The sequence below is a fragment of the Thunnus albacares genome, chromosome 13, assembly GCF_914725855.1.
Source record: "Thunnus albacares chromosome 13, fThuAlb1.1, whole genome shotgun sequence".
NCBI classification, from domain to species: Eukaryota; Metazoa; Chordata; class Actinopteri; order Scombriformes; family Scombridae; genus Thunnus; species Thunnus albacares.
The window spans coordinates 30,881,417-30,906,574 of NC_058118.1; the positions used below are offsets into that span (position 1 = coordinate 30,881,417).

The 25,158-nt window shown below is 38.4% G+C and overlaps 3 protein-coding genes and 1 pseudogene across 3 annotated transcripts; all 4 read left to right on the forward strand.

Moving 5' to 3' along the window:
• LOC122995858 (odorant receptor 131-2-like) lies at positions 1-963 on the forward strand. The gene has a single exon (XM_044371239.1). The coding sequence runs from the start codon at positions 1-3 to the stop codon at positions 961-963; it is 963 nt and encodes a 320-aa protein (XP_044227174.1).
• Positions 964-10,346: 9,383 nt separating this feature from the next.
• Positions 10,347-11,309, forward strand: LOC122995859 (odorant receptor 131-2-like). The gene has a single exon (XM_044371240.1). It carries the CDS (start codon positions 10,347-10,349, stop codon positions 11,307-11,309), a length of 963 nt encoding a protein of 320 aa, XP_044227175.1.
• Positions 11,310-15,564: 4,255 nt separating this feature from the next.
• Positions 15,565-16,527, forward strand: LOC122995860 (odorant receptor 131-2-like). The gene has a single exon (XM_044371241.1). It carries the CDS (start codon positions 15,565-15,567, stop codon positions 16,525-16,527), a length of 963 nt encoding a protein of 320 aa, XP_044227176.1.
• A 1,073-nt stretch (positions 16,528-17,600) lies between these two features.
• Positions 17,601-18,447, forward strand: LOC122995861 (annotated as a pseudogene).
• The last annotated feature ends 6,711 nt before the right edge of the window (positions 18,448-25,158 follow it).

The following is a 25,158-nucleotide window of genomic DNA, read 5'->3' on the forward strand; positions in this document are numbered from 1 at the left end:
ATGTCAAATGCAACTCCATCTCAGACCAACATCACTGTTGGACTGCAGTACCGAGGACTACTGGAAATTGTGTTGTTTTCTGCACCAATTACACTGCCATGCTGTTTGTTTCTCTTCATTAATGGGATCATGCTTTTCACCTTGAGGAGTAAGTCTGTGTTTAGGGAGACCTCCCGTTATATTTTTCTGTATAATCTACTTTTTGCAGACACTGTGCAGATGGCACTAAGCCAGTTAATGTACATTCTGGCTGCTTGTAGATTAAGGCTGACCTATGCTGTATGTGGTGTTCTTGTTATGCTCGCCGAGCTCACAAATGAAGTGTCTCCTCTCACACTGGTGTTGATGTCTCTGGAGAGATATGTAGCTGTGTGCTACCCACTGAGGCACGCTACCATCATCACCATCAGAAACACAGCAGTGGCCATCATTGTAGTTTGGGCATTCAGTTCACTAAATGTTCTCATCCAAGTTCTTTTGCTGTTAGAATTTCCATTTGAAGAACTGGAGAGCCTGCAGATGAAAGACTATTGCTCTGACATAGCCATGTTTCTCAGCCCAATGTCTGATCATTATGACAAAGCCTTAACTTGTTTTGTATTTCTATCAGCTGGTGTGGCAGTAACTTTGTCTTATATTGGTGTGGTGATAGCAGCCAGGTCAGCCTCCACAGACAAAGCTTCAGCCCGTAAAGCTCGTAACACACTGCTGCTGCACCTGGTGCAGCTGGGCCTCAGTCTCTCCTCAACTGTACATGACCCATTGCTTATTGCCATGTCAAAATTCCTAGACAGAGTAGCAATTGTGCGCATCCACAGTATTCTTTATGTATGTATTATCCTTCTCCCAAGATGTCTGAGTGCTCTAATCTATGGCATCAGAGACCAGACCATCAGACCCATCCTCATGTACCATCTATGCTGTCGATTGAAACTGCCAAGGCTGGGGTCTCAACCTACATGACATTGAATTATTCAAGCATTATTCTTATTTTAAGAGATATATATTCATTTGAAAGAAAGATCAATGTCTTTAATGTCTTTAAAATTTAAATACAGAATAAAATAATGTAGTATTGCAACAGTACTTTATATCCTTCCTGAGTTATCTATACTCTGCACATACTGTATTTGAGTTCATTGTTTTTTTATTGTTGGCAAATGCAATATGCAGAAGTGATTTTAATATTTGTATTTGTTCAAACACTTCACTCTACATCAACAAAGTCCCAACACTGTGGCAAAAACTTAAAGTCCCCCTCCACTTAAAAATGTGTTCTTCTTATTCCTTCACTTGGATGTTTGATCTTCACTTTGAAGAATGATGTATGTGCAGTTTGTTTTCACATTCATCTGCTGAAAGTCTCTCTGTGCTCTGAGTATAAATGAATATAATTTATTAAGGTGTCTTATTATGAACATGATTTATGACACCACAACTAGTTTGGAGCCAGTCATGGTCCAATATGCAGTTTACACAAGTGTGATGTGGAAACTTGAAGCCTGCAGTGCACAAACACTGAGAATGGACTTTACAGTGAAGGTGGAGACAGGTGGAAAACTTTTGAAATTCAAAATATTTGCATATTCATATTCAATAGAGAGGAGTAGATGTCACTATATATTGTATATATTTACTATATTTTAATTTTTAATTGTGAATTTTATCTATATATTTATATCACCTGTCTTTTGTGGTAGCTGTGTTTTTCTCATACATTGTATAGGTACTTGAGTTTTATCTTACTTTCTAACTTTTTGTTATGCACAACAACACCAAGGTAACGTCAATAAATTGGCAATAAACCTGTTTCTGATTCTGATTTTAAGGACTTTTTTTTTTAAAGAAATTCAAGCAAGGGGGTTTTCAATGAAATGTTAGATGTAATGTGTTAGTTCATTTAAGGTAGTTATTCCATTTTCCCCCAGATATTAGTTGCTTCGTCAGTAGACAGTTTAATACATACAATTATTACATATCGTAATTCATATCATTATGCCTGTTGAGAGAGTGAAGTGAAAGGTCAATCAATGTAAAACAATGTCTAAGCTACAGGTTGGACAACACAGTGGGGCTTGGAGATGTGCTGACAACAGTAAGCAGGATTGGGTATCGTTTGGATTTTAATGATTCTGATACCGATTCTGATTCTGATTCTGCTCATCAATTCTAGTTCATAATGATTCCTAAAACCGATTCTTTGAGGGGCAGGGTCAAACAGGTCACATGCTTATTTCACAGAGAAAACAAAAAAAAATCATAATTGACTTCAAATAGTTTATGGAACCTCTAAATGAATTTTATACAGTTTAGTGTATTCACAGTTTGGTGTTCTACAAAGACGTATGGTTCAGTAATAATATTTTCATTCTATTTTTTTTTATTCACTGTGTAACTGTACCAGTGTAACACTGAAACCAGATGAAATGACAACATGGCTAGTTGGCAACAGTCTAAAAACCAATTCATTTAGAGTTTAGGGAGTTGCAGTCCATGTAGGTGTTGATGAGAGAGAAGTAGCAGTGCACTTTTCTTACAATCAAACCAAAATAACAAATCGCAACGAAATCAAATAACAAATATAAAAAACTCAAACCCTGGTCCAGGCTAGAAGGTGTAAAAACTTCCAAAATTAAAAACAATTCTTGTTCAGAAAAATAATCATGTCTGCCTTCTCAGGCAGTATGCACAAGCTCTTGGCACAGACTGTGCAGTGGAGAAAACCTGTTCACTGGGTGTGTAGGAGGCCTGGACACACAAATATGAAAAGGCCATGTCTGACGGTAAACGATACATCATTCACAGGTTCCACCACCAGGTAGCAGGGTTATCAGATGTAACAATTGATGGTATATCCTGATAGATTTGCATCTCCTTCTCTGCCTGGTCCTGGATGGACATGGACCTCTGCTGGGACGTCATCTTTTGTGTATTCTCATCGGCATAAAGCTCCTCCAGCGGAGACATTTTAGGTCTTTTGCAGGGAGGTGGTTGCTTAATTAATAAAGAACAGGCTTATCAGTAAAAAAGTAAAAACATCCATTAAAGGCATGATCATGATTAAAATTAAAAACATATCAAATATAATTCCAGCTACCATTTACTCACATTCCTCACTCTCTTTAGATCAAACATTTTAAGACGGAGGGGGAGACAGTATATATTTGTGAATGAATGACATTTCACCTGCTCAGAGTCAGTCAGCTTTCCGGCCAGGAACTTCCCCTTGATCTGGTCCCAGACAGTAGCACAGTTGTCCATCTTTTGTTTGAAGCGTTGGTCTAATGCAGTGGCCACTTCAAGGAAGTTCCTGATGTCATCACTCTGTAAAACATAAATATTCTTTAAATGTACAATGAAGTCACAGGAAAAGAATTTTTTCATGTGTTCTTCATTCATTTCATTATAGCCTCAGTCATTTACCTGGTGCCGCTTGGACAGGTTTTCCCACACTTGCTTCTTAAGGTTGAATACAAATACTGTATCCAAGTCAATTAGGATTATAATAGTTATTAATCTTAATTATGAAAGATGCAGAAAAACTAGTCCACGCATTTCTTACTTCCAGGCTGGATTATTGCAATTCCTTATTATCAGGCTGCCCTAACAAGTCTCTAAAGACTCTCCAGCTGGTCCAGAATGCAGCTGCACATGTACTGACAAAAACTAGAAAAAGAGATCACATTTCTCTCATTTTAGCTTTGCTACATTGGCTTTCTGTAAAATCTAGAATAGAATTTAAAATCCTTCTAACTTAAAAAGCCCTTAATGGTCAGGCACCATCATATCTAGAAGAGCTCATAGTACCGTATTATCCCACTAGAACACTGCGCTCCCAGAATGCAGCTTACTGGTGGTTCCTACAGTCTTTAAAAGTAGAATGGGAGGCAGAGCCTTCAGCTATCAGGCTCCTCTCCTGTGGAACCATCTTCCAGATTTGGGTCCGGGGTGCAGACACCCTCTCTATGTTTAAGAGTAGGCTTAAAACTTTCCTTTTGATAAAGCTTATAGTTAGGGCCGACCAGGCTCGCCTTGGATCAGCCCTTAGTTATGCTGCTATAGGCCTAGACTGCTGGGGGACTTCCCATGATGCACTGAGCTCCTCTCTCCTCCTCCTCCTCTCCATCTGCATGCATTCATGTAACATCAATGCATGTCACTAACTTTGCTTCTTCCCGGAGTTTTTTTTTGTGCTCTCCCTTTGTCATCTCCCAGGAAACCCTGGGTTCTGGGCCGAGCCTTTGCGGTCCTTCCAGTTCTGTTGGCATCCTTCCCTGGATATTGCTGTTGCTGATGCTGTTGTCATTATGATTGTTGTTATTCTGTGCCCCCCCCCCCCCCCCCCCCCCCCCCCCCCCCCCTTTCTCTCTCTCTCTCAACCCCAACCGGTCAAAGCAGATGGCCGCCCACCAAGAGCCGGGGTCTGCTTGAGGTTTCTACCCGTTAAAGGGGAGTTTTTCCTTACCGCTGTCGCCAAGTGCTGCTCATGGGGGAATTGTTGGGTCTCTGTAAATTGAAGAGTACGGTCTTGACCTGCTCTATGTGAAAAGTGCCTTGAGATGACTTTTGTTGTGATTTGGTGCTATATAAATAAAAATTGATTGATTGATTGATTGATTGATTGATTGATTGACAGTGAGCCTGCATTCTGAGAGTGCAGTGTACTAGTAGGATAATAGGGTACTGTGAGCTCTTTAAGATATGATGGTGCCTGACCATTAAGGGCTTTGTAAGTTAGGAGAAGGATTTTAAATTCTATTCTAGATTTTACAGGAAGCCAATGTAGCGAAGCTAAAATGAGAGAAATATGATCTCTTTTTCTAGTTCATGTTAGTACACCTGCAGCTGCATTACGGACCAGCTGGAGAGTCTTTAGAGACTTGTTAGGGCAGCCTGATAATAAGGAATTGCAATAATCCAGCCTAGAAGTAACAAATGCGTAGACTAGTTTTTCTGCATCTTTTTGGGACAAGATGTGCCTGATTTTTGCAATATTACGTAAGTGAAAAAAGGCAGTCCTTGAAAATGGTACTATCAATTCACACTGGGGTATGAATTGGTCTTCCCATCTTGCTGGCTCTTGAAGCTTGAAGGATCAAAGGTGGTGTGGGTCACTGGTCTGGTTTGGTGACCATGCAGGAGATAGGGGTTCCTTATCTGATCCCTTTCTGTTTGCAGGGGGTTGTTTAGATGGTCTGATCAGTGAGGAGTTTGGGACTCTCAGTTATATATTATTGGCCAGCATTCGTGAGGCGTTGAAGAAAGAGCTGGTCTGTTGGCTTGTGCTGTCTGCCTTCAAACATGCAGTTTTACCCTATACTGACAAAGAGTCATAACTTTATTGATCCATGTATTCCTATAGCTCTCAGTAGTAACAACTTCATGAGCTTCTTTAATGATAAAATTCTAACTATTAGACACGGAATCCATCACCTTCTGCCCTCAACAGGCACCGATTTATCCCCAAACACAGGAACCTTAGAAACAGCAGTAAAACCTGTTATATATTTAGACCGTTTTTCTCAAATTGAATTTCCTGAACTAACTTCAATGATTTCTTCATCTAAACCATCAATCTGTCTCTTAGACCCATCCTACCTAGGCTGCTCAAGGAAGTCTTACCCTTAGTTAGCACTTCTTTACTATATATATGATCAATATATCTTTAGTGACAGGCTATGTACCACAGTCCTTTTAAAGTAGCTGTATTTAAACCTCTTCTTAAGAACCCTACTCTTGATTCAGACATTTTAGCCAACCATAGACCTATATCTAACCTTCCCTTTCTCTTTAAGATCCTTGAAAAAGAAGTCGCCAATCAGTTGTGTGACTTTCTACATAACAATGGTCTATTTGATGATTTTCGGTCAGGATTTACAGTGCATCATAGCACAGAGACAGCACTGGTGAAAGTCCCAAATGATCTCCTAACTGCATTGGACAAAGGACTTCTCTCTGTACTTGTCTTGTTAGATCTGAGTGCCGCATGTAACACCATTGACCATCACATCCAATTGCAGAGACTGGAATATTTAATTGGCATTAGAGGAACTGCATTAAGCTGGTTTAAATCCTGTTTATCAGATCAATTTCAGTTTATACTCGTTAATAATGAATCCTCCATGTATGCAAAAGTTAGACACAGAGTTCCACAAGGTTTTGCACTTGGATCAATGCTATTCACCTTATATATGCTTCCTTTAGGTAATATTATTCAGAAACACTCCATAAAGTTTCATTGCTATGCAGATGATACCCAATTATATTTATCAATGAAGCCAGATGAAACCAATCAGTTAAAGAAACTCTAAGCATGCCTTAAGGACATAAAGACCTGGATGACCTGCAATTTTCTACTATTAAACTCAGACAAAACTGAAGTTCTTGTGCTTGGCCCTAAACACTTTAGAAACACATTATCTAATGATATAGCTATTCTAGATTACCCTGGCCTCCAGCTCCACCGTAAGGAATCTGGGAGTTATCTTTGATCAGGATATGTCCTTTATCTCCCCCATAAAACAAATGTCAAGACTGCCTTTTTTTCACTTACCTAATATTGCAAAAATCAGGCACATCCCATCTCAAAAAGATGCAGAAAAACTAGTCCATGCATTTGTTATTCTTAGGCTGGATTACGCAATTCTTCATTATTAGACTCTCCAGCTGGTCCAGAATGCAGCTACATGTGTACTGACAAAAACTAGAAAAAGAGACCATATTTCTCCGATTTTCGCTTTGCTGCATTGGCTTCCTGTAAAATTCAGAATAAAATTTAAAATCCTTCTCCTCACCTACAAAGCCCTTAATGATCAGGCACCATCATATCTTAAAGAGATCATAGCACCCTATTATCCTACTAGTACACTGCACTCTCAGAATGCAGGCTTACTTGTGGTTCCTACAGTCTCCAAAAGTAGAATGGGAGGCAGAGCCTTCAGCTATCAGGCTTCTCTCCTTTAGAACCATCTTCCAGATTTGGTCTGGGGTGCAGACACCCTCTCTACGTTTAAGAGTAGGCTTAAAACTTTCTTTTTTGATAAAGCTTATAGTTAGGGCTAGGCAGGCTCACCTTGGATCAGCTCCTAGTTATGCTGCTATAGGCATAGACTGCAGGATGACTTCCAATGATGTGCTGAACTCCTCTCTCCTCCTCCTCCTTTCCATCTGTACACATTCATTTACTATTAATGCATATTACTGACTCGGCTTCTTCCCCGGAGTTTTTGTGTTTTCTCTTCTCACAGGAAAATCCAGAGTCTGGGTTGTGGACATTGGGGGCCATGGCTGCAGGGATGGTGGCATGGTCCTGTGCGTGTATTGCCTTGACACCTCTTCCTGCTATTATTGCTATTATTATTTTTAGTAATATCTCTATTATTATTATCGTTGTTATTGTTATTATTGTTGTTGCTGTGCTTCTCTGTGTCTCTCTCCCCTTCCCTGTTTCTCTCTCAACCCAACCAGTCAAGGCAGATGGCCATCCACCTAGAGCCTGGTTCTGCTTGAGCTTTCTTTCTGTCAAAGAGGAGATTTTCCTTGCCGCTGTTGCTATGTGCTGCTCATTGGGGAATGTTGGGTCTCTATAAATTAAAGAGTAAGTTCTAGACCTCCTCTATGTGAAAAGTGCCCTGAGATAACTTTTGTAAGGATTTGGTTCTATATAAATAAGATTGAATTGAATTGAATTGAATTGAATTGAATTGAATTGAATTGAATTGAATTGAAGTGAAAAGGTGAACCTAAATTTTAAAGGAACATTCAACAAATTGGATGAATTTGGATTTTAGTTCACTTTGTTGGAGCTTGGTACACAGCAGCACTCAAAGATGATTTTTGATCAGTATCAATACTAATGTCCTCCATTAACAAGCAGAAAATATTTTTAACATAAAAAAACCATAACTGCTCTACCACTCATCAAATCTTCAAAATCCCTACAATGCAAAAAACCTTTGCTCTAGAGAACAGAGGCCAACAGTCAGTGTGACTGTTTTAATGATGTTGACTGAAAACGGCATTCAGCTTTCCATTTGTAACTTGACCTTGCAAACTGAATATAAAACCTCATTTACAGTGTCAGATGCAAATATTTACATGGCTGAAGTTCCGTGTTCAATCTAATCTTTTATCCTAATCTGTGACTTCAACCTGAGATAATTACATTCATACAATATCACAAACTGTACCAACAAACTCATGAAGGCATTTTACAAGAAACAATCCTCATTTTGTTATTTTGGAAACTTGGGGAGCATTCCTATGAAATCCCACTATTAATATGAAATGTTTGACCCATCATTAGGCCAGTCAATATCAGACTGTGCTCTAATAAATGTACCAAACCCTCTGATACAACAGATACTCAGCTGCTTATTCAGGCATTATACTGGTAATTTAAAGATCGAATATAAGTGATTGGGGACAAAATCCACAGTCCTCGTTTTGTGCAAAAAGTTAATTAAAAGTTTATGTTAAGCTAATTCTCTATGGTCTACTGTAGGGAATGTTAAGTGTTCAATATAGTGCATTAGAATCATAACTTTGGCTAGGTATTGCAACAGGAATATATATATTTTCTATAATTATTTATGGTCAGAACACATTTTGATTAAAAGTTTTCTGTCTTTTTTATTGTTTGCAATTTCAATGGGGACAAGGTCTATGATGATTTTTTGTATATCTCAGTCTAATACCCATTTTACTGTATTTGAACATTAAGCCCACTACAATGGATTCCCAAATCCACAGCAACAACCAACAGACCCAGACTGTAACTGCCTTGACCAGCTACACGCCCAGCCAGAATATTTTCTCAAAATATGTGTGATTGGACGAGAGTATTTCCCATAGAGTCCAGTAGAGGGTGGAGCCTGCGTGAGATAGAACCAAAGTAACTGTTTTTGGAGCCAAAGAAGAGGAATTAAAAGTCAGCACTCAGCTTCAATCGATAATGTTAAAAACCACAAACTAAGCCACAAATCTTGGTGTAATCATGGACTCAGACCTGAATTTCAACAGCCACATTAAGACAATTACAAAGTCAGCTGAAGAATGTATCAAGGATTAAAAGACTTATGTCTCAACAGGATTTGGAAAAACTTGTCCATGAATTTATCTCCAGTAGACTTGACTAGTGTAACACTGTCTTTACATTTCTCCCTAAAAATATCGATCAGACAGCTGCAGCTGATTCACAACGCTGCTGCTCGAGTCCTCACTAAGACTAAGACAGTGGATCATACATCTCCAGTTCTCCGATCTTTACACTGACTTCCTGTCTGTCAAAGAATTGATTTTAAAATACTGCTGTTGTTTTATAAAGCACTGAATGGTTTAGGGCCAAAATACACTTTTGGTCTGCTGTTATGTTGTGAACCATTCAGACCTCTCAGGTCGTCTAGGGCATCTATGCTCCACATATCTGAACAAACTCCCAGAAAACTGCATGTCTTTAATGACTGTTTTTGATTGTATTTAAGTGTCCTTATATTGTGTGTTCCTTTTGCACATTATCTCACTTTGCCTTGTTGCTAAATAAACTTGCCTTGTCTAGTTTGGTGATGCCAGGCTAAGAAAAAGTATACTGGTATCCTAAATAATTTCCAACAACCATAACAGCAGTTGCATTAGAAGAGAGTCATTGTTACTTAGAGTTACAGCTTTATATCTTGCAGTCAGGCTGGCAGGGTATGTGGACAGCAGGACAGACTCTAGAATGTACACAGTTATCTGCTGGACCAGCCACTTCAAAATAGCCTATTTTTATTAGAATCCTGAACTTTCTGTCAGGAGCAGACTGATTATCCACCTTAGTGAGGGCTGGACCGAGCTTCTGTACTGAATCTCCAGGCAACAGAATATTCAATGACATGAACTAGAGTATTGAGTAAGAATTGTAAAGGGATTACATCATCCATCACTGTTTAACATTACTGATCTAGTTACCATACTTACATGTCATGGTATCACATGAAGTGGGTGTGAGGATTGAGATCTTAAAATGCATTTAAGGCCAGGCAAACCCTGCAGATCAGTTCTTCCCACATGGACTCAAGCACGGCTTCTAACCTGCTAACTGTCGGCACAGGGAACATGTATGTGGGTTATTTTCTATTTTACATGTGAACTCAACAGACATTTCTGCCAAGATGATGGTTTTTTACTGTTCTAAGGGTAAAACTGTTTAATTGTGCTTTTGTGTCATAATTGCATTGAAATTTTCATGTGTTTTTTTTTTGAGATCTTAAATGTGTTTTCCAGTTAGTCAAATTTACTGTATAACAGGGTAAAACCCTTTCAGATATATCTCATTTTCACGGGGGTCCCTTAAATGTCTCTCTAATATGTCAAATGCAACTCCATCTCAGACCAACATCACTGTTGGACTGCAGTACCGAGGACTACTGGAAATGGTGTTGTCTTCTGCTCCAATTACAGTGGCATGCTGTGTGTTTCTCTTCATTAATGGGATCATGCTTTTCACCTTGAGGAGTAAGTCTGTGTTTAGGGAGACCTCCCGTTATATTCTTCTGTATAATCTACTTTTTGCAGACACTGTGCAGATGGCACTAAGCCAGTTACTGTATCTACTGTCTGCTTGTAGAATATGGCTGACCTATCCTGTATGTGGTGTTCTCGCCATGCTCGCTGATCTCACAAATGAAGTGTCTCCTCTCACACTGGTGGTGATGTCTCTGGAGAGATATGTAGCTGTGTGCTACCCACTGAGGCATGCTACCATCATCACCATCAGAAACACAGGTGTGGCTATTGTTGTAGTTTGGGCGTTCAGTTCACTAAATGTTCTCATCCGAGTTCTTTTGCTGTTAGATTTTCCATTTGAAGAACTGGAGAGCCTGCAGATGAAAGACTTTTGCTCTGACATAGCCATGTTTCTTGGCCCAATGTCTGATCATTATAACAAAGCCTTCACTTGTTTTCTGTTTGTATTAGCTGGTGTGACAGTAACTTGTTCCTATATTGGTGTGATGATAGCAGCCAGGTCAGCCTCCTCAGACAAAGCTTCAGCCCATAAAGCTCGTAACACACTGCTGCTGCACCTGGTGCAGCTGGGCCTCAGTCTCTCCTCAACTGTACATGACCCATTGCTTATTGCCATGTCAAAATTCCTAGACAGAGTAGTACTTTTGCGCATCCAGAGTGTTCTTTATGTATGTATAATCCTGCTCCCAAGATGTCTGAGCGCTCTAATCTATGGCATCAGAGACCAGACCATCAGACCCATCCTCATGTACCATCTATGCTGTCGATTGAAACTGCCAAGGCTGGGGTCTCACCCTACATGACATTGAATTATTCAAGCATTATTCTTATTTAAAGAGATATATATTAATTTGAAAGTAAGATCAATGTCTTTAATGTCTTTAAAATTTAAATACAGAATAAAATAATGTAGTATTGCAACAGTACTTTATATCCTTCCTGAGTTATCTATACTCTGCACATACTGTATTTGAGTTCATTGTTTTTTTATTGTTGGCAAATGCAATATGCAGAAGTGATTTTCATATTTGTAGATATTTTAATGTATTCAAACACTTCACTCTACATCAACAAAGTTCCAACACTGTGGCAAAAACTTAAAGTCCCCCTCCACTTAAAAATGTGTTCTTCTTATTACTTCACTTGGATGTTGATGTGAAGAATGATGTATGTGCAGTTTGTTTTCACATTCATCTGCTGAAAGTTTCTCTGTGCTCTGAGTATGAATAAATATAAGTTTTTAAAGTGTATTATTACACGGATGATTTATGACACCACAACTAGTTTGGAGCCAGCATGGTCCAATATGCAGTTTACACAAGTGTGATGTGGAAACTTGAAGCCTGCAGTGCACAAACACTGAGAATGGACTTTACAGTGAAGGTGGAGACATCTGGTGTCCAGTAGAAAAACTTTTTCAGCCTCAAAATATTTGCATATTCATATTTAATAGAGAGAAGGAGCAGATGTCAGTTTATATATATGTACTGTATATATTTACTATATCTTAATTGTTAATTTTATGTATATATTTATATCACCTGTCTTTTATGGTAGTTGTGTTTTTCTCATACATTGTATGGGTATTGATTTTTATCTTACCTTTTAACTTTGATTGTTATGCACAACAACACCAAGGTAACGTCAATAAATTGGCAATAAACCTGTGTCTGATTCTGATTTTAAGGACGTTTAACAAAGCATTTGCACTTTTTTGAGGAAAACACATCAGATACAAATATTACTCAAAGCAAATGATTTTTCTATAATTAATACACATCTGGAGGAGATTTTTAAAGAAATCCAAGTGAGGGGTTTTCAATGAAATGTTTGAATATTGTAAATTTATTGTCTATATAAAGTTCATTTAAGGTGGTAATTCCATTTTTACCCCAGATATTAGTTGTTCCATCAATAGACAGATATATATATATAAGGTAGTGTGGGTAGTTTGCTTGTTGAAGTTACAGTGAGCTGTCTGGGCTCACTCATTCATGTGGAATTGATCCCGTTTTTAATTGAGTGATTGTTCAGTCACCTGTTGATGTTGTATGATTAGTGAATGAGTGTGCAGGAGGTCTGGCTGCTTGCTTCTGACAGTTTCTTTAGTTTGTTTTTAAGCTGAGCCGTATATTGAGTAATAAGCTTAAAGTAACTAGAATAACAAGTGTTAACTAGTGGTTTAACTGATCGTAGTTGATCCCTGATCCGTACGGATCGCCGCCCACGGTTCGGCAGGCATATGAACTGGGGATTAATTGCAAAATTTAACATCTCATTTCATACAAAGTAAACAAACTACTGTAAATACAAGTCATAGGCAGACTGTGTGTCGCTAACAGGGATTTTGAAGGATAACAATCAAACCAGCATCTAACGCGTCCAAAGTGACATCTGTAGGTATGTTTACCTGCTGTTTGATGTGCTGCAGCTGAGCAGCAAATTAGCATCTAGCTGCTAACTGATGTTAGCGGTGAATGTTTGTTTTGTGGCTTGTTCAACAAGGTGCAGGACAAGACGTGTGTTCATGTTTCTAAGTTATCATCAAGTTTTGATGATGTGGACAGAGGCTGTTTCAGACACTACCGTGTTTAAAATAGGAAGGTATCATGCCTCATATTGCAATAATTGAGCATTGAATATTTCATATATTTTATTTTAGTTTATTTAAACATTGGACATCTTAAATATTGTTTGTCTTGAATGTTTTCATTTAAGACCATGGGCAAAAGTTCATTGCTGTTTCGTGCGATCAGTGTGTTACTGAATAAATAGAAAACAAAGTTTTATTTGTCTCCCCCCCTTTTTTTTGCTGATCCTAAAAATCCGATTCATGACTCAAATACTTGATATGATCCGAACCATGAGTTAGTGTTAACATGTCAACTTTGTGGACTATATTTTGTATGTCATGCACATAGATCAGAGTGTGTAAGTCATGTATTTGATACATGCATTAATACTTTCTGATGTGAACCTACACTTTTAGATCTGTGAATGTTTTTAGTGTTCAGTCTTTCTAGTATTCAGCACTGATCTGTTCCTGTATCACATTATAAGCTTTGGGGTACTTTATATATTTCTGTATACTAAGAAAATACATAGGAAACACGTGTAAATCATGTGATATCTTGTCTGTTTTTGATGAGAACATAAATCTGTTGTCACAATAGAACAATACTATAAACTTGAATTTCACTTTGTTGGTAAAATCACTCATCTGAACCAGTCCATGGCTAAAATGAGCTCTTCTTTGTTTAGAAACAATATGTATATGCTAAAGGTCTTAAAAGAAGCAGCCTTTGCACTACTCAGGGGTTTTTGTTTTTAAAAGCAAATTGTTTTATTGGCATATAAAATTGCCCCCCACCCCTCTGATTTCATCAGGTGGGGGACAATGATATAGTTTGATGCGGTATGTTGGTTTTCCTCCTGTCCTCCCCAATTTTTTGAGTCACCAGCCGCCACTGGTGTGGGGGTTGAATGCAACTCATTTTTGTAGGATACAGCAGAAGAGCCTATATACACACAGTACATTATATACAAACTTTGTATGAAGTTTGGTGTTATTATCATTTATTTTATAATAATTATAGGTTTTATATTTATAATTCAGTGGTGGGGATGACCTATGAGGGGAAGGGAAAAATGGAGTGAGGGTGACAGTTTAGTGATAAAGTGCTGCAGAAAAATACCATCAAAACTAAAATTTGTAGCTCTGTTTTTGCTTTATTAGGGCCCGAACACCTAGCGGTTCGCTCACACTCTCCATTCAGATATAATGTATTTTTTTGTGTCCAGCTGCTTATTGTCTCTACACACCTGAGAGTACACATTTCAATCAAACTTTGACCAGGTCATGTGGGTTAAAAGTCTTTACTTTTCTAAAAATAGACTTGATGAAAATCAGGAAATTAATTTGTTTTACACACAAACTCATCAGGGGTTTTAAATTTACTAATTGAAATTCAAGTGAATGGGCCAAAAACTTGCATCATTTTGATGACACAGGTGTGAGCAAGACAGACACGTCTCACCCTTCAGAAAATTCACACCGTTGAGATTTGATGTTTCGCGATGACAGAGGAAGTCGCTATAACTTTATTGTAAATGCTCCAGTCTGCACCAAACTTCTCCCGGCCTGAACACGTCTACATGACATTATTCCATCGGTGATGAAAACTGGCTGAATAGCGCCCCCTACCAAATTTCAGCAAAGCAGCCCCCGCAGCAGGCAAAATAGTGGACAAAGGAAGTGATGTTTATCTCCTTCTTGCACTGTCTGAAAACAGCCCGGGTCTGAAGACATCTATATGCCCGTGACAGAAGCCCTTCGATTGCGTTGCGGCGTTGAGGGCCCGTTCAACGCTGCTTGCAGCTTTAGTTAGAGTTCCAGCTTTGTATCTTACAGTCAGGCCAGCAGGGTATGTGGACAGCAGGACAGACTCTAGAATGTACACAGTTATCTGCTGGACCAGCCACTTCAAAATAGCCTATTTTTATTAGAATCCTGGACTTTCTGTCAGGAGCAGACTGATTATCCACCTTAGTGTGGGCTGGACCGAGCTTCTCTACTGAATCTCCAGGCAACAGAATATACAATGACATGAACTAGAGTACTGAGTAAGAATTGTAAAGGGATTACATCATCCATCACTGTTTAACATTACTGATCTCATGGTATCACATGAAGTGGGTGTGAGGATTGAGATCTCAAAATGCATTTAAGGCCAGGCAAACCCTGCAGATCAGTTCCTCCCACATGGACTCAAGCATGGCTTCTAACCTGCTAACTGTCGGCACAGGGAACATGTATGTGGATTATTTTCTATTTTACATGTGAACTCAACAGACATTTCTGCAAAGATGATGGGCTTTTACTGTTCTAAGGGTAAAACTGTTTAATTGTGCTTTTGTGTCATAATTGCATTGAAATTTTAATGTTTTTTTGAGATCTTAAATGTGTTTTCCAGTTAGTCAAATTTACTGTATAACAGGGTAAAACCCTTCAGATATATTATCTCATTTTCACAGGGGTCCGATAAATGTCTCTCTAATATGTCAAATGCAACTCCATCTCAGACCAACATCACTGTTGGACTGCAGTACCGAGGACTACTGGAAATTGTGTTGTTTTCTGCTCCAATTACACTGCCATGCTGTGTGTTTCTCTTCATTAATGGGATCATGCTTTCCACCTTGAGGAGTAAGTCTGTGTTTAGGGAGACCTCCCGTTATATTCTTCTGTATAATCTACTTTTTGCAGACACTATGCAGATGGCACTAAGCCAGTTACTGTATCTACTGTCTGCTTGTAGAATATGGCTGACCTATCCTGCATGTGGTGTTCTCGCCATGCTCCTTGATCTCACAAATGAAGTGTCTCCTCTCACGCTGATGGTGATGTCTCTGGAGAGATATGTAGCTGTGTGCTACCCACTGAGGCACGCTACCATCATCACCATCAGAAACACAGGTGTGGCTATTGTTGTAGTTTGGGCGTTCTGTTCACTAAATGCTCTCATCCGAGTTATTTTGCTGTTAGATTTTCCATTTGAAGAACTGGAGAGCCTGCAGATGAAAGACTATTGCTCTGACACAGCCATGTTTCTCAGCCCAATATCTCATGATTATAACGAAGCCTTCACTTGTTTTCTGTTTGTATCAGCTAGTGTGACAGTAACTTGTTCCTATATTGCTGTGGTGATAGCAGCCAGGTCAGCCTCCACAGACAAAGCTTCAGCCCATAAAGCTCGTAACACACTGCTGCTGCACCTGGTGCAGCTGGGCCTCAGTCTTTCCTCAACTGCACATGATCCGTTGTTTATTGCCATTTCAAAAAACCTAGACAGAGTAGCCATTGTGCGCCTCCAGATTATTCTTTATGTATGTATTATCCTTCTCCCAAGATGTCTGAGTGCTCTAATCTATGGCATCAGAGACCAGACCATCAGACCCATCCTCATTTACCATCTATGCTGTCGATTGAAACTGCCAAGGCTGGGGTCTCAACCTAGGTGACATTGAATTATTCAAGCATTTTTTTCTTATTTAAAGAGATATATATTAATTTGAAAGAAATATGAATGTCTTTAATGTCTTTAAAATGTAAATACTGAATAAAATAATGTAGTATTGCAACAGTACTTTATATCCTTCCTGAATTATCTATACTCTGCACATACTGTATTTGAGTTCATTGTTTTTTAATTGTTGGAAAATGCAATATGCAGAAGTGATTTTAATATTTGTAGATATTTTAATGTATTCAAACACTTCAGTTCCAACACTGTTGCAAAAACTTAAAGTCCCCCTCCACTCAAAAATGTGTTTTTCTTATTACTTCACTTGGATGTTGATGTGAAGAATGATGTATGTGCAGTTTGTTTTCACATTCATCTGCTGAAAGTTTCTCTGTGCTCTGAGTATAAATAAATATGATTTATTAAGGTGTCTTATTATGAACATGATTTATGACACCACAACTAGTTTAGAGCCAGTCATGGTCCAATATGCAGTTTATACAAGTGTGATGTGGAAACTTGAAGCCTGCAGTGCACAAACACTGAGAATTTACTTTACAGTGAAGGTGGAGACATCTGGTGTCCAGTAGGAAAACTTTTGAAATTCAAAATATTTGCATATTGATATTCAAAAGAGAGATGGAGTAATAATAATAATAATGGTAATAAATTTTATTTATATAGCACCTTTCCTAACATAAAATGCAGCTCAAAGTGCTTTACAGAAAGAGGTGAAAACAAACAAAAAACAGATATTTAAAAATATTAAAAGAAAGGGATAAAAGAAATACAATAAACAATAAAAAAAACTACAGTGATAAAAAGAGGTAATAAGATAAAAAGAGATAAAATCATGAGATAAGTAAGATAAAACAGGTAGTAAAAACAGTAAAGAGCAAATAAAAAGTTGAGTTAATTAAAAGCAAGACCATAAAATTAAGTTTTGAGCTGCTTCTTGAAAATATCAATAGAGGATATCATTTCAGTTAGTCAAATTTACCATATAACAGGGTAAAACCCTTCAGATATATTATCTCATTTTCACAGGGGTCCGATAAATGTCTCTCTAATATGTCAAATGCAACTCCATCTCAGACCAACATCACTGTTGGACTGCAGTACCGGAGAGTACTGGAAATTGTGTTGTCTTCTGTTCCAATTACAGTGGCATGCTGTGTGTTTCTCTTCATTAATGGGATCATGCTTTTCACCTTGAGGACTAAATATGTGTTTAGGGAGACCTCCCGTTATATTCTTCTGTATAACCTACTTTTTGCAGACACTGTGCAGATGGCACTAAGCCAGTTACTGTATCTACTGTCTGCTTGTAGAATATGGCTGACCTATCCTGTATGTGGTGTTCTCGCCATGCTCGCTGATCTCACAAATGAAGTGTCTCCTCTCACACTGGTGGTGATGTCTCTGGAGAGATATGTAGCTGTGTGCTACCCACTGAGGCACGCTACCATCATCACCATCAGAAACACAGGTGTGGCTATTGTTGTAGTTTGGGCGTTCTGTTCACTAAATGTTCTCATTCGAGTTCTTTTGCTGTTAGATTTTCCATTTGAAGAACTGGAGAGCCTGCAGATGAAAGACTATTGCTCTGACATAGCCATGTTTCTTGGCCCAATGTCTGATCATTATAACAAAGCCTTCACTTGTTTTCTGTTTGCATCAGCTGGGCCTCAGTCTTTCCTCAACTGTACATGACCCATTGCTTATTGCCATTTCAAAAAACCTCAAAAGAGTAGCAATTGTGTGCATCCATAGTATTATTTATGTATGTATTATCCTTTTTCTAAAATGTCTGAGTGCTCTAATCTATGGCATCAGAGACCAGACCATCAGACCCATCCTCATGTACTATCTATGCTGTCGATTGAAACTGCCAAGGCTGGGGTCTCAACCTAGGTGACATTGAATTATTCAAGCATTTTTTTCTTATTTAAATAGATATATATTAATTTGAAAGAAATATGAATGTCTTTAATGTCTTTAAAATTTAAATACAGAATAAAATAATGTAGTATTGCAACAGTACTTTATATCCTTCCTGAATTATCTATACTCTGCACATACTGTATTTGAGTTCATTGTTTTTTAATTGTTGGCAAATGCAATATGCGGAAGTGATTTTAATATTTGTATATATTTTAATGTATTCAAACACTTCACTCTACATCAACAAAGTTCCAACACTGTGGCAAAAACTTAAAGTCCCCCTTCACTCAAAAATGTGTTCCTCTTATTCCTTCACTTGGATGTTGATGTGAAGAATGATGTATGTGCAGTTTGTTTTCACATTCATCTGCTGAAAGTTTCTCTGTGCTCTGAGTATGAATAAATATCATTTCAGAGTCATTAAAGTGTATTATTACAAGCATGATTTATGACACCACAACTAGTTTGGAGCCAGTCATGGTCCAATATGCAATTTATACAAGTGTGATGTGGAAACTTGAAGCCTGCAGTGCACAAACACTGAGAATTTACTTTACAGTGACGGAGGAGACATCTTGTGTCCAGTAGGAAAGCTTTTGAAATTCAAAATATTTGCATATTCATATTCAATAGAGAGAAGGAGTAGATGTCAGTTTATATATATATATATATATATATATATACATATATATATACTGTATATATTTACTATATTTGTGCTGATATGCTGCAGTAAGTAGGGTTGGGTATCGTTTGGATTTTAATGATTCTGATACCGATTCTGATTCTGATTCTGCTCATCAATTCTAGTTCTTAATGATTCTCAAAACCAATTATTTGAGAGGCAGGGTCAAACAGGCCACATGCTTATTTCACAGAAAAAAACTTTTATTTTGAAAAGACTTTATACAAGTCATATTCATATTCATAATTGACTTCATATAGTTTATGGAACATGTAAATGAATTTGATACAGTTTAGTGTATTTACAGTTTGGTGTTCTTAAAAGACATGTGATTTAGTAATATTTTCATTCTATTTTTTTTTTTTATTCACTGTAGTGTAACTGTAACACTGAAACCAGATGAAATGACAACATGGCAAGTTGGCAACAGTCTAAAAACCAATTAATTTACAGTTTAGGGAGTTGCAGTCCATGTAGGTGTTGATGAGAGAGAAGTAGCGGTGCACTTTTCTTACAACCAAACCAAAATAACAAATTGCAACGAAGCCAAATAACAAATATAAAAACCTCAAAGCCTGGTCCAGGCTAGAAGGTGTAAAAACTTCCAAAATTAAAAACAATTCTTGTTCAGAAAAATAATCATGTCTGCCTTCTCAGGCAGTATGCACAAGCTCTCGGCACAGACTGTGTCTCTCGCAGTGGGGAAAACCTGTTCACTGGGTGTGTAGTAGGCCTGGACACACAAATATGAAAAGGCCATGTCTGACGGTAAACGATACATCATTCACAGGTTCCACCACCAGGTAGCAGGGTTATCAGATGTAACAATTGATGGTATATCCTGATAGATTTGCATCTCCTTCTCTGCCTGGTCCTGGATGGACATGGACCTCTGCTGGGACGTCATCTTTTGTGTATTCTCATCGGCATAAAGCTCCTCCAGTGGAGACATTTTAGGTCTTTTGCAGGGAGGTGGTTGCTAAATTAATAAAGAACAGGCTTATCAGTAAAAAAGTAAAAACATCCATTAAAGGCATGATCATGATTAAGATTAAAAACATATCAAATATAATTCCAGCTACCATTTACTCACATTCCTCACTCTCTTTAGATCAAACATTTTAATGACGGAGGGGGAGACAGTATATATTTGTGAATGAATGACATTTCACCTGCTCAGAGTCAGTCAGCTTTCCGGCCAGTAACTTCCCCTTGATCTGGTCCCAGACAGTAGCACAGTTGTCCATCTTTTGTTTGAAGCGTTGGTCTAATGCAGTGGCCACTTCAAGGAAGTTCCTGATGTCATCACTCTGTAAAACATAAATATTCTTTAAATGTACAATGAAGTCACAGGAATAGAATAATTTCATGTGTCTTCATTCATTTCATTATAGCCTCAGTCATTTACCTGGTGCCGCTTGGACAGGTTTTCCCACACTTGCTTCTTAAGGTTGGATACAAATACTGTATCCAAGTCAATTAGAATTATGATTGTTATAAATCTTAATTATGATTTTGCAAGGGTATAGGTCTTTTAAGGTTAAGTGACTGAGATGCAAGCACAATAAACCACAAATAAGTTCACTTTAATTACATACACATTTATTACTAATACTACAGCAACAAGTACTAAACACTACAACATTTTACAGAAAAGATACAAGAGGGAAAGGGAAACTGGTACACAAGGCTATGGCTAGTGAATGATTGAAATGCATGATGCAGAGGTATCTATTGTGCAGCTGGTATGAGAGACCTAACAAACAGATGAGATGACAGTGAGTCAAATCAATGGTACAACAGCTTGCCAATTTAAGTTACAAATTATGAAAGCACCAGGGTTTGAGCAAGTTGATGAAGGTTTTGTATGAATACCTGCTTGCTCCCTGGGGTGGCTTCTTGTAGAGAATAGAGTCCGATGTGCTGGGGTGAGAAGCTGGAGTCTGGATCTTGTAATGATGAGTAAGTCGGCCAGTCCGGAGTTGAAAAGTTCCCATTGGAAGAGAGCTCCTGGTTCATGCTCTCCTAGGCTTGATCCTCAACTCATGACTCTAGGTTATTGACAGAAAGTAGCATAGAGTCTCAGATAAGACACTGTTTTAAAGTTTCGGTCTGCCCACCCAGAAGGTGCATCCTGGCCAATCCCAGGGGTTGCAGAGTTCTTGGGGAGCAAAGTCAGTCCCCTCCTGTTCACGAACAGGCGGGTACAATTTCTGAATGTGGTTATCCTTTTAATCAAAGTATTTACAATTTAACAATTGCATGATTCCTAATTTTGCATTTTTGATAGTAGCTTTAGTGTTCTGAAAGTGAAACAAGCAGAACGGTACTAAACATGATAGTATTATCATGGATGAGGGGATTATGTTAGTAGTAAATTTCTTGGCTTTAAGGCATGGAATAAAAATCTAACCAAAGTACATAACAACACAAATTGTGATATACACACATACTAACATAAGATATTAATTATCCTAAAACTACATTTGTAAGTCCATGGGTTTTACAGTCCTTTGTTCACTTTGATCTGACTGCAAACAGCAGGGGTCCATGCCATTTGATTGTGTGTGTGTGTGTGTGTGTTGTGGTAAATGTCTGTGAGTGTTGTGGTATATTGTGCAGCATGTCTTGTGCCTTATGTTGGTTTGCCCAGTGATCAGTTCTTGGGTTGGTCATTCAAGTCCTGAAAGTCAAAATCCACAGTGGGATTAAAGTTGATGCCAGCTCGTCTCTGTGTGTGACTGACTCTGAGACGTGAGTTATGATAGCCAATGGTGGAAGTCATTTATGCAAATGGTACTATCAATTCACACTAGGGTGTGAATTGGTCTTCCCATCTTGCTGGCTCTTGTAGCTTGAAGGATCAAAGGTGGTTTGGGTTATTGGTCTGATCTGGTGACCATGTACGAGATAGAGGTTCCGCATCTGATTCCTTCCGGTTTGCAGGGGGTTGTTTAGATGGTCTGGTCAGTGAGGAGTTTGGGACTCTTAGTTATATATTATTGGCCAGCATTTCTGAGGCATTGAAGAAAGAGCTGGTCTGTTGTTTGAGGCTTGTTCTGTCTGCCTTTGACAAATGCAGTCTTACCCTACACTGACAAAGAGTCATAACTCTATTGATCCATGTAATCCTATAGCTCTCAATTCATCACCTCCTCCCCTCAACAGGCACCGATTTATCCCTAAACACAGGAACCTTAGAAACAGCAGTAAAACCTGTTATATATTTACCGTTTTTCTCAAATTGAATTTCCTGAACTAACTTCAATGATTTCTTCATCTAAACCATCAACCTGTCTCTTAGACCCCATCCCAACTAGGCTACTTAAGGAAGTCTTACCCTTAGTTAGCACTTCTTTACTAGATATGATGAATATGTCTTTAGTGACAGGCTATGTACCACAGTCCCTTAAAGTAGCTGTATTTAAACCTTCTCTTAAGAAGCCTACTCTTGATTCAGGCATTTTAGCCAACCATAGACCTATATCTAACCTTCCCTTTCTCTTTAAGATCCGTGAAAAAGAAGTCGCCAATCAGTTGTGTGATTTTCTACATAACAATGGTCCATTTGAGGATTTTCGGCCAGGATTTACAGCGCATCATAGCACAGAGACAGCACTGGTGAAAGTCCCAAATGATCTCCTAACTGCATTGGACAAAGGACTTCTCTCTGTACTTGTCTTGTTAGATCTGAGTGCCGCATGTGACACCATTGACCATCACATCCAATTACAGAGACTGGAACAATTAATTGGCATTAGAGGAACTGTATTAAGCTGGTTTAAATCCTGTTTATCAGATCAATTTCAGTTTGTATACGTTAATGATGAATCCTCCAAGCACACAAAAGTTAGACACAGAGTTCCACAAGGTTTTGCGCTTGGATCAATGCTATTCACCTTATATGTGCTTCCTTTAGGTAATATTATTCGGAAACACTCCATAAAGTTTCATTGCTATGCAGATGATACCCAATTATATTTATCAATGAAGCCAGATGAAACCAATCAGTTAAAGAAACTCTAAGCATGCCTTAAGGACATAAAGACCTGGATGACCTGCAATTTTCTACTATTAAACTCAGACAAAACTGAAGTTCTTGTGCTTGGCCCTAAACACTTTAGAAACACATTATCTAATGATATAGCTATTCTAGATTACCCTGGCCTCCAGCTCCACCGTAAGGAATCTGGGAGTTATCTTTGATCAGGATATGTCCTTTATCTCCCCCATAAAACAAATGTCAAGACTGCCTTTTTTCACTTACCTAATATTGCAAAAATCAGGCACATCCCATCTCAAAAAGATGTAGAAAAACTAGTCCACGTATTTGTTACTTCTAGGCTGGATAATGCAATTCCTCATTATCAGACTCTCCAGCTGGTCCAGAATGCAGCTACATGTGTACTGACAAAAACTAGAAAAAGAGACCACATTTCTCCCATTTTCGCTTCGCTGCATTGGCTTCCTGTAAAATTCAGAATAGAATTTAAAATCCTTCTCCTCACCTACAAAGCCCTTAATGATCAGGCACCATCATATCTTAAAGAGCTCATAGTACCCTATTATCCTACTAGTACACTGCACTCTCAGAATGCAGGCTTACTTGTGGTTCCTACAGTCTCCAAAAGTAGAATGACAGGCAGAGCCTTCAGCTATCAGGCTCCTCTCCTTTAGAACCATCTTCCAGATTTGGTCTGGGGTGCAGACACCCTCTCTACGTTTAAGAGTAGCCTTAAAACTTTCCTTTTTGATAAAGCTTATAGTTAGGGCTAGGCAGGCTCACCTTGGATCAGCTCCTAGTTATGCTGCTATAGGCATAGACTGCAGGATGACTTCCAATGATGTGCTGAACTCCTCTCTCCTCCTCCTCCTTTCCATCTGTACACATTCATTTACTATTAATGCATATTACTGACTCGGCTTCTTCCCTGGAGTTTTTGGGCTTTCTCTTCTCACAGGAAAATCTAGAGTCTGGGTTGTGGACATTGGGGGCCATGGCTGCAGGGATGGTGGCATGGTCCTGTGCGTGTATTGCCTTGACACTTCTTCCTGCTATTATTGCTATTATTATTATCAGTAATATCTCTATTATTATTATCATTGTTATTATTGTTGTTGCTGTGCACCTCTGTGTCTCTCTCCCCTTCCCTGTTTCTCTCTCAACCCAACCGGTCAAGGCAGATGGCCATCCACCTAGAGCCTGGTTCTGCTTGAGCTTTCTTTCTGTCAAAGAGGAGATTTTCCTTGCCACTGTTGCTATGTGCTGCTCATTGGGGAATGTTGGGTCTCTATAAATAAGATTGAATTGAATTGAATTGAATTGAATTGAATTGAATTGAATTGAATTGAATTGAATTGAAAAGGTGAATCTAAATTTTAAAGGAACATTAAACAAATGAGATGAATTTGGATTTTGGTTCACTTTGTTGGAGCTTGGTACACAGCAGCACTCAAAGATGATTTTTGATCAGTATCAATACTAATGTCCTCCATTAACAAGCAGAAAATATTTTTAAAAGAAACATAAACGTAAAACATAAAAAAACCATAACTGCTCTACCGCTCATCAAATCTTCAAAATCCCTACAATGCAAAAAACCTTTGCTCTAGAGAACAGAGGCCAACAGTCAGTGTGACTGTTTTAATGATGTTGACTGAAAACAGCATTCAGCTTTACATTTGTAGCTTGACCTTGCAAACTGAATATAAAACCTCATTTACAGTGTCAGATGCAAATATTTACATGACTTAAGTCTCATGTTCAATCTAATCTTTTATCCTAATCTGTGACTTCAACCTGAGATAGTTACATTCATACAATATCACAAACTATACCAACAAACTCATGAAGGCATTTTACAAAAAACAATCCTCATTTTGTTATTTTGGAAACTTGGGGAGCATTCCTATGAAATCCCAGGATTAATATTAAATGTTTGACCCATCATTAGGCCGGTCAATATCAGACTGTGCTCTAAAAAATCTACCACACCCTCT